Source organism: Sinocyclocheilus grahami, unplaced genomic scaffold (genome assembly GCF_001515645.1).
Source record: "Sinocyclocheilus grahami isolate Dianchi unplaced genomic scaffold, SAMN03320097.WGS_v1.1 scaffold133.1, whole genome shotgun sequence".
Taxonomy (NCBI): domain Eukaryota; kingdom Metazoa; phylum Chordata; class Actinopteri; order Cypriniformes; family Cyprinidae; genus Sinocyclocheilus; species Sinocyclocheilus grahami.
This window is the reverse complement of record NW_015505312.1, coordinates 246715-257175: the sequence shown is the minus strand read 5'-3', so window position 1 is coordinate 257175 and position 10461 is coordinate 246715. Positions and strand designations below refer to the sequence as shown.

At 36.8% G+C, this 10461-nt stretch overlaps 1 protein-coding gene and 1 long non-coding RNA gene across 2 annotated transcripts in view; one reads left to right on the top strand and one right to left on the bottom strand.

Moving 5' to 3' along the window:
• The first annotated feature begins 3695 nt into the window (after positions 1 to 3695).
• The window catches only part of LOC107590786 (trypsin-2), a 14167-nt gene continuing 7401 nt past the window's right edge, over positions 3696 to 10461 (top strand). Inside the window, exons 1-5 of the mRNA XM_016279692.1 lie at positions 3696 to 3784; positions 7692 to 7712; positions 7811 to 7979; positions 8054 to 8316; positions 8417 to 8556. Coding sequence (XP_016135178.1) covers positions 3730 to 3784; positions 7692 to 7712; positions 7811 to 7979; positions 8054 to 8316; positions 8417 to 8556 — 648 coding nt within the window. The 5' untranslated portion in view covers positions 3696 to 3729. The remainder of the gene's footprint in view (positions 3785 to 7691; positions 7713 to 7810; positions 7980 to 8053; positions 8317 to 8416; positions 8557 to 10461) is intronic.
• LOC107590787 (uncharacterized) overlaps positions 7984 to 10461 on the bottom strand; it is a 9303-nt gene continuing 6825 nt past the window's right edge. Inside the window, exon 3 of the long non-coding RNA XR_001609821.1 lies at positions 7984 to 7998. This is a non-coding gene — a long non-coding RNA (uncharacterized lncRNA). The remainder of the gene's footprint in view (positions 7999 to 10461) is intronic.

Sequence of the window (10461 nt, the reverse complement as noted above, 5' to 3'; positions counted from 1 at the left end):
ATTTGCCGTGTGTTTCCGGTGAAGAGTGGCGTTGGGAATCTGCCATCTTGATAAGGGCAAAGTTTTTTTTTTTACTTGTTGTAACTAACATACAATGATATGTTGTACATAATAACAACTGCTAGATACATTACACAACTTAAAAGTTTAGATTATAACACTGCTATAATAAACAGACTGCTCTTTTAAACAGAAGAGATGTATTTATACACTTCATGTTACATGTCAGCTTGTTCACTGACCAAAGTGTAAGAAAGTTGCGCACATCCCACAAACCCACACAGGGCTCAAGTGCAAGACAAAAAAAAGTCAAACTATAGCAAAAATACAAACGTATTGGCCCTGACGAAGACCTGATGGTCGAAACGTTGCCTCAATAAATAATTTTTTTGGAGCAGTTACATCAGTGTGCGGACAATACGTTTGTATTTTTGCTATAGCTTGTTCACTGAGCCACACCATTTTTAAGGTCTTTTTTTTTTAATACAGAAAAGTGTAAAATAGGAGGGTTTGGCAGTTACCTTTGCTTTATACCAATTGAAATATCCAAAGCAAACATTTTTTTATATTCTTATTTTATAGTGTTTATCAATTAAGAAAAAGACAGTGTTACAGCATAAAATACATAATGCGTTCATTGGCATTTTATTTCTTTTCTTTTTTTCTTTTTCTGTTTTTAATGCACTCTTGTGCCAGAATCCTTTAGAGCAGTGGTTCCCAACCCTGGTCCTGGAGGCACAGGAACAACATCCTGTAGAGCAGTGGTTTTCAAACCGGTCCTGCGAGCACCCCCAGCACTGCACATTTTCTGTGCCTCCCTCATCTATCACACCTGATTCAGCTCATTAGTAGAGACTGCAAGACCTGAAATGGGTGTGTCAGATATGGGAGACATACAAAATGTGAGGTGCTAGGGGTGCTTGCAGGACTGGTTTGAAAACCACTGCTTTAGAGTAACTGCAAGAGCAAAATTAAGTCAAATCAATGAGCATTTATTTATGCCTAATACAATGCAGATTGTTTCAAAGAAACTTCACATCAATAAACAGGACAATAACAGTGTAAATGCTTAAAATTAATCAGTTAATTACTTCAATTTCAGCTGTAGAGCAGCACTATCATTATTCAGCTCATTTATAGTTGCATTTTTTTTTCAATTCAGTTCAATAACTGTCATTTTCAATGTTCAAAAATGACGAAACTAATTCAATTCAGATGTAAAGCAGCTCTACAGAAGGCAATAATGTTATTATTCAGCTCAAGTCAATTTAACGTTGATTAATTTCAGTTTAACAACAGTGTTCAGTTTAAATTCTGTTCTCATTCGATGGTGTTAGTGCAGTTAAATCGATATACTGACCAAAGGACACAAAGGTGAAATATCCAACCGAAACTGATAACAAAAAGTGATGGGTAATGACTACACATAATAAGCACTTTTAAGTGCAAAGGTATTTTGTCAGGGTCCAGTCTCTCTGTGAAAGCTAATGTTTTACAGAAATGTGTTACACTAATGTACTTTTGAACTCTTTAATGAGGGTGTCAACATGAAGTCAATTTTTAAACATTTTGCTGCTTAAATTGATTGCCAGTTACTAAAAGCCTAAAAACAAAATCTGTTCAATATCCAAAACATACTGTTTTTTAATTATTTAATATGGTGGGTACATAAAAATGTACTACACTGAGGCCCACGTAATCAATGAACAAATTTTCATTACCAAACATAAACAAAACAAATAAAGTAATTGAAACTGTACTGCCCTGTGAATGAGCCATAGTTTATCCTGAAAGAGAACTGACTTGTTAGAAAAAGTCCTGTGTATATTTTCATATTTTTATGATTTGTCATCTGTTATAACAATGCAACTGAATGATGTTTATGCATGTTGTTATGACTGTTTGCGAAAATAATGAAATTGGAATTTTTTTATACTATACAATTGGAACCTGCTAAATAAACAAAAGGATAAACCAGAATACTTTATACAACAAAAGCAGTTCCCATTATTATGATGTATTGATGTATTTGCAGAATAAACAAATATTAATTTATAAAACCATACACAAGAGAATGGTATCTCTGACATGAAATAAGCAAGATTTGTTTACATGGATGTCAGTTGACAATTTTTTGTAGTGTGTACTCGCGATAATTCACGTACATGTACATTGCTGCTGATAATTCAGAGATGATCAACAGATTGTAAGAACTCCTGTTAACCATGTCCATTGCCTTTTAATTGTTTATTAAATTCTTTATGAAGAGCAGATTTATAATTGGTAAATGTGAAACTGATCATTTCTAAGCAATAATCAAAATGATCATACTAAGAAATAATGACATACTTAAAATCACATGTGAATGTACAGTTAATTGTACAGTACATGCGATCATCACCCAGGCCATGAGGAAATGTTTTCACCTGAGAGAAATATTCAGGTTTGTTCATAGTAACAAAACCGGTAAAACTAGATGACTGGCTAAAGCAAGTCATCGTCAATGCAAATGACACTTGACAACATTTTTAGACAGATTTTTGTAGTCCATACATTCTATCTCTCTCTCTCTCTCTATTAAACATTTTAACATTTCACTTTGAAATACAACATAATATGTTCTTTATGCATAAATAATATGCATTACTGTTAAAATAAAAATAAAAAATGATCAAAAGTGACAGACATTTAGAATTTTACACAAGATTTCTATGTGAAACAAATTCTGTCATTTTCAACTTTTTTTTATTCATCAAAGATTCATGAAATAAATGTATCAGTTTTCACCAACAATATTAAGCTGTTTTTAACATTTCTCATAATAATAATAATAATAATAATAAATGATTCTTGAACACCAAATCAGCATATTAGAATGATTTCTGAAGGATCATGTGACACTGAAGACTGGAGTAATGATGCTGAAAATTCAGCTTTGTCGTCACAGGAATAAAGTACTATTTAAAATATATTCGAATAGAAAACCATTATTTTAAATTGTAATAATATTTGAGCATAAGACTTATTTCCTAAATATTTTCACAGAAGTGTACATATGTATCTTTCTGTTTAACTAGCACAAATTAATTTTAAAATGATGAATAAGATAATCAAAGCAAAGAAGACTAAGATTCTTAGACTCACTGGATGTTTTATTGTTTATTTTCAGGTAAGAGGCAGACAGGAAAGTTTATTAGGCCTATAGCAAAAAAAGAAAACAGAACACCTCTTATGCATTTATAATGTAGGTTTGCTCTGTCATGCTCATTCAGAATGCTGCTTTGTATTAAAAATTATAAGCGACGTCATAAAAATCCATGTAGAGACAATTGAAATGTAGTGTGGTAATGTGTAGTGAAGTGACCTTCATGATGCCTTAGAAGAACCTTTTTATCTAAATGGTTTCATAAAAATCCTTTGACTGAATGATTCTTTGTGGAACCAAAAATGGTTCTTCTATGGCATCGCTGTGTCACAAACAACATTTTAAGCAGTGTTTTTAAGAGTGTTGAACTGGAAAGTGTTCAATAAGTAATCCTTAACTTTACCTGTAAAGGTAACTGGGGCGTGTAATACACAATAAAAGGCGCTTGAAACAAAAGATGAGTCAGACACTCATGGTGGTTGGGCAGAGAATGCTTGATAAACACAGCCACACATGCTTTACATCTCATTAGAGACTGAGAGTAGAGGAAACAGTCAGATCACAGAGCAGAGAAGAGCAGAAGCATGAAGTTAAACACAGTTTTGGGTGTTGCTGGAACCATACTTCTCAATATAGCAGGTAAGTCTTGGTATTGGTATTGGTCAAATGATTTATTGATTTAATAATGTTTAAACGGATTAATTATGACAAGTCAATTGAATTCCTGTTGCTAATGAACTTTGTAACTTAAGCACACTGATACCTGAAATGGCAATTGGTGCAAACACATAAACTACGTGTTTCTCATGATTGTAAACATCTTTTGATTTTAAATGCTTAAATATAAAATGGGATGCCGACTTTTAACTAAATAGTTCTAAAATACGAAAATTTTTGATAATAATAAAGAATGGTTAGTAGTGTACAAACATTCAACTGTCTATTATACTGCTGTTTTAATATTGCAAGTATCATAATAGTAATTATTTAATATTTCAGTAATATTTGAATAATAAATATTCAGTTTAAATATTTCATAAATAATCATCCCAAAAGAGGGATTCACACTGATGCCTCAGAAGGACCAATTTTTGGTTCTCTATACCCTTTCAGTGAACAGTATTAAAAATGTTTTAATTTATTCATTTTATTTTATTTTTTATGTGAAGGACATTTTGATAATCTAAATAACATTTTCCACCATAAAAACCTTTTGGGTTTATTAAATGTTCTTCATGGAACCAAAGATATCAATAAAGAACCTTTATTTTTTATTGTGTTAAATGGGTATATGTCAAATCTATGAAATATGATCATAGGGCACCTTTATGCCCCTTTTTACAAGATGTAATATTAATCTTATGGCTTGAATGTGCCAGTGAAGTTTCAGCTCAAAATACCATACAGATCGTTTATTATAACTTGTTGGAAAGTGTCATTTTTGGGGCGGGGCTAAAAAGTGCTGTTTCAGGGGTGTGTTCCCGTACATGAAAATGAGCTGCAACTTTAGGCTACATTTAGTCTTTTATCCAAAGCGACTTACAAATGAGGACAATGGAAGCAATCAAAATCAACAAAAGAGCAATTATATGCAAGTGCTATAACAAGTCTCAGTCATCTTAACGCAGTACACGTAGCAAGTTTTTAAAAAATTATATAATAAATAAAAAGAAAACAGATAGAATAGAAAAAGAATAGAGCAAGCTAGTGTTAGAGGCCTTTTTTGCTTTTGTTAATTGCATAATAAATAAATAAAAAAACAGATAGAATACAAAAAGATTAGAAAAGATAGTGTTAGTTTTTTTTTTAAAGAAAACAAGCAGTAAATGAATAGAGTGCAAGTCTAAAAGGGACAAGTTTTTTTTTAAAGAATATAATTAGAATAGAGAGTGCTAGAGTTAGACGGTCACATAAAGATGGAAGAGATGTGTTTTTAGCTGATTCTTGAAGATGGCTTAGGACTGAGTTGGGCATGTCATTCCACCAGGAGGGAACATTTAATTTAAAAGTCTGTGAAAGTGATTTTGTGCTTCTTTGGGATGGCACAATAAAGCACCATTCACTTGCAGAACGCAAGCTTCTAGAGGGCACATAAGTCTGAAGTAATGAATTTAGGTAAAGGGGTGCAGAGCCAGTGGTGGTTTTGTAGGCAAACATTAATGCCTTGAATTTTATGCGAGCAGCTATTGGTAGCCAGTGCAAATTGATAAACAGAGGTGTGACATGCATTCTTTTTGGCTCATTAAAAATGAATCTTGCTGCCGCATTCTGGATTAATTGTAAAGGTTTGATAGAACTGGCTGGAAGACCTGCCAAGAGAGCATTGCAATAGTCCAGCTTGGACAGAACAAGAGTTTGAACAAGGAGTTGTGAAGCATGTTCCGAAAGAAAGGGCCTGATCTTCTTGATGTTGAATAAAGCAAATCTGCAGGACTGGGCAGTTTTAGCAATGTGGTCTGAGAAAGTCAGCTGATCATCAATCATAACTCCAAGGTTTCTGGCTGTTTTTGAAGGAGTTATGGTTGATGTGCCTAACTGGATGGTGAAATTGTGATGAAACAATGGGTTTGCTGGAACCACAAGCAGTTCTGTCTTTTCAAGGTTGAGTTGAAGGTGATGGTCCAGCAAGAAATGTCTGTTAGACAAGCTGAGATGCGAGCAGCTATCGTCGGATCATCAGCATGGAATGAGAGGTAGAGTTGAGAGTCATCAGCATAGCAGTGATATGAAAAGCCATGTTTCTGAATGAGAGAGCTAAGTGATGCCATGTATACAGAGAAGAGAAGTGGTCCAAGAACTGAGCCCTGAGGCACCCCAGTAGTTGGATGTTGCGACTTGGACACCTCACCTCTCCAAGACACCTTGAAGGGCCTATCTGAGAGGTAATACTCAAACCACTGGAGTGAGGTTCTTGAGATGCCCTTTGCCAATAGGGTTGACACGAGGATCTGGTGGTTAACCATGTCAAAAGCAGCGGACAGATCCAGCAAGATAAGTATTGAAGATTTGGAATCTGCTCTTGACAGTCTTAGGGCTTCAACAACTGAGAGCAAGGCAGTCTCGGTCGAATGTCCACTTCTGAAACCAGACTCGTTGCTGTCGAGGAGGTTGTTCTGTGTGAGAAAGGCAGAGACTTGGTTGAACACGGATACTCGTTGTTTTTGCAATGAAAGGAAGAAGGGAAACTGGTCTGTAGTTCTCTAAAAGAGGTGGGTTAAGGGTGGGTTTCTTAAGTTGTGGGGTTGTACAAGCCTGTCTAAATGCTGAGGGAAAAACACCATATAACAAGTGTATAACATATGTGTATGTGTATAACAAGCATATACATAGCAGGAAAAATTGCTCCAGAGTGATTTTCTGTGCCCTTTTCCTCACTCTGGATGTATACAGTTCTTGAAGGGTGTGCAGGGGAGCACCAATAATCCTTTCAGCAGTCCGAACCATTCTCTGTAGTCTTCTGATGTCTGATTTTGTAGCTGAACCAAACCAGACAGTTATTGAAGTGCACAGGACAGACTCAATATGAGGCCGATGACTGTAGTGTCATCTGCATACTTCAGGAGCTTGACAGAGGGGTCTTTAGAGGTGCAGTCGTTGGTGTAGAGGGAGAAGAGCAGGGAGAATAATCCGTAATTATGTCCCCACTAGATGCAACAAATGCCTAATTTATAATGGGTTTTAATGTTTTTGTCTCGTCATTCCGGCCGGGACAAGGCATCACAATATGGTAAGGGGCATCACACACTTAAGGTATTCGGCCAATCACAACGCACTGGATAGCTGGCCAATCAGAGCACACCTCACTTTTCAGACCGAACAGCTTTGTAAAAATCGACACGTTTCAGAAAGGCGGGGCATAGAGGAGAAACAATAATGTACAGTATGTGGAAAATAATATGTTTTTTGAACCTTAAACCGCATAAACACATTTCATTACACCAAATACACAAAACAATGTTCTTTTTAGCAACATCATATGACCCCATTAAGCAAACTACTTACCCACTTTTTTTAAAAGTTAAAATCTGATTCTTTTTGTTGATGAAGTACCTATTAGATATCAATTTGATTCCATAAATTGATGTGAAAATTATATATGCAAATTAGATTGAATAAAGCATAGCCCTCACAGACCAATTACTCATAACCATTTGATAATTTATTGACATTATTAAAACAAACACTTAATGCAGTAACCCAAAACTGTTTTCTGTAACCCAAAACTGTGAGATTCTATCAGTTTCGAAGCACATAAACCTGCTTTTGTTGTTACACTGCTACTTCACACAATGTGAAACAGGCCTCCTAATTTAGCTCACATTACTGACCGGATCAGCTTCTATTTTCTTGGCAAGACAATGAAATAATTTCACAACCAGGCTATAATCCTTAAACACTACAATCCACGTCAAACTATTATCTTGATTCACGGCAATGGTATGTGCCAACACTTATGCAAATGGTGAAAGAGTGAGGTTGCAGGCCACACAAACCAGTTAATCAATTCCATGTATGTTCATCTAATTGTTTGGTCTCTGTCTTCCAGGTTTTCTCTGCCAGTTAGATGGTAAGTTGTCATGGATTTAACGACCATAAAACTATCATTCCACATATCTTGTGTGTATTATATCATTTTAATTGTCACATTGTCTTTCCTCTCATCAGTGTGTGGTCAAGCCCCCCTCAACACCAAGATTGTTGGGGGGGAGGATGCAACGGCAGGGTCTTGGCCTTGGCAAGTCAGCATTCAAAGCACCGCATTTGGGGGCCATTTCTGTGGTGGGAGTCTAATCAACAAAGACTGGGTTTTGTCTGCAGCGCACTGCTTCCAGAGGTATGAAGTTTAAATACAACTCAAGACACTATTATGATGCTAGTTGAATTAACACAGACTTTTCCTATGCACAGCTCCCTGGGTACCATTCGGATCTACCTGGGACGTCAGAGCCAGTCGGGATCAAACCCTAATGAAGTTTTCAGGACAGCGAGTGTCATCAACCATCCTGACTATTACGATCTTACCCATGACAACGACATAGCACTGCTCAAGCTCTCTTCATCTGTGACTTTCACTAATTACATTAGGCCAGTCTGTCTGGCGGCTGCTGGTAGTAAATTAGCTGCAGGTACAGAGACCTGGGTCACTGGCTGGGGAGCACTACAGTCTGAAGGTGCAGATTGGCTTGCAAAACAACAGAACTGTAAAGCTCAACAATTTACTGTAACTGGCCATTAAAAGCATCCAAAATCATCCTCTGATCTGTGTCACAGGTTCTTCTCCTGACAAACTGCAGGAGGTGATGATACCAGTTGTGAGCAGCAGTGACTGTGATGATGCTTATGGAGGGAGCATCACAAGTAATATGATTTGTGCTGGATTGTTAAATGAGGGAGGAAAAGATTCATGTCAGGTAAGACATCAGTCGTTCGTATGAACCTTTTTTTAGATTACAAAACCCTAATTAACATATTTTGGATCACCTGCACGCGTTACATTACCATTAACAATCTATCAGTGTTGCAAGATATTATTAAAAAACAGTCTAATGGACAATCAACACTAACCCAATGACCCTAGCCCAAACATTATAACTCTAAATTTGCCACTCCCAATGAATTTATATTTTACAGTCACTGTTATGCATTACACACAACTTAAGTCACTGTATAGGCTAGTAGTAATTTTAAAAACAGTGTGCTCAACCAGTGCAACCGGTAACAGTCCTATCAATGCCCCTTCCTCACATCTAATCATCTAGCAGCAGCACCTAGTTCTAGTATTACTAGAATATGAAATAGGTGAAATATTTCAATGCAAGCATTTCAGTCAAATATAATGCATGCAATATTATTACATTTAAAACTAAAAAGAATTAGTATATTAAAATGTAAATGAAAATTTAACCGGTTGTTCCCTCGTTTTAGTAGTCGTGGGTCAAAGGGTAAACATTTTTCTGTGTGATGGGTCCTAAATTATGGAATAGTTTTCCTTTCCTTCAACATTAGCCATTTTTAAATAGTTTTTAAAAACACATTTATTATGTAGCTTTTAAATTCATTCTTGAATGGGTTGAAGTGGATTAATACATGATGCTGTATTTAAATGTTCTAATTTATTGTATTATGTTGTATATTTCATTTTATATATTTGTTTTTTTGCTTGATCTGTAAAGCACTTTAGGCCAACTTCTGTTTGTTTGGAAATGTGCCTAATAAACAAAGTTATTTTATTGTATAGTTAAATCAAAAGGAGGGAACAAATTAGTGCAAAGTGGCCATGAATTAAAAAGTCATGAGAACAGGTACTTAAAGGTCCCCTGAAATGCTTAGAAACCGTCTCAGGTTACTTATGTAACCATGGTTCCCTGAGTAGGGAACGAGACACTGCATCCTCTAGAGGTCGCTATGGGGAACACCTCGTCGTGACCCGTGTCTGAAGCATACATTGAAAAAACACCAACTCGTTGGCCGGCGACAGCCATGACGTCACTACCGTTGCGACTATAGTATAAACAGGCGCCGGTAGCACACATCATTCTCTTCTTCATCTGAAGCTTGCGTCCGCAGCATGGCAAGAAACCTAGAGGATGCAGTGTCTCGTTCCCTACTAAGGGAACCATGGTTACATAAGTAACCTGAGACATTCCCTTTCTTGGGAACTTCGAACTGCGTCCTCTAGGGGTCGCTATGGGGAATGGTATGCCCACGCCACCATGTCAGTGACGTTATTCCCTACGGCCAAAGGCCTAGGCTACATACCCCAAAATACTTACCTGTTAGGGCCAGACTCCTGGCCCAGGGGGAGGGCTCAAGGAATCAGGAATAGATTCCTTTAAGGGAATACGACCAAGAGCCTAGAATCATACTAGTCTTGGCCTGTCACACAGGGGCTACCGCACGTTTCTCTTTGTATATGCTGAAGGAACTGTCTCAACAGACCACTAGTAGCAACACCCTGTTAAAGTAGGTATCCAGAGGATACACAGGAGGAGTGGTGCCCAAGGCGGAACCGGGGTTTTAAACCACTCAGAAAGAGCACGGAGCTGTTGCGCGTAGCTCTTACCGTACAGGATTTTAGAAAAAGTGGGCAAAGTATAACGTGCACACTTACCAGCTATGTGGATTTTAGAAAGTGTACAAAGACTTTACATGCACACTTACCATAACATGGATTTAAAAATAGCGTTCTAAGGGGTTCTCGTGGTCTCGTGGCAGAGCAGCCCATAGATGGAAATGGCACATCCCAAAAACGCTATGTTTCATCAAGTCAATCTACGGCTATAAGGCTATAATGGCTAGCAGTAAATCTGTAGCTG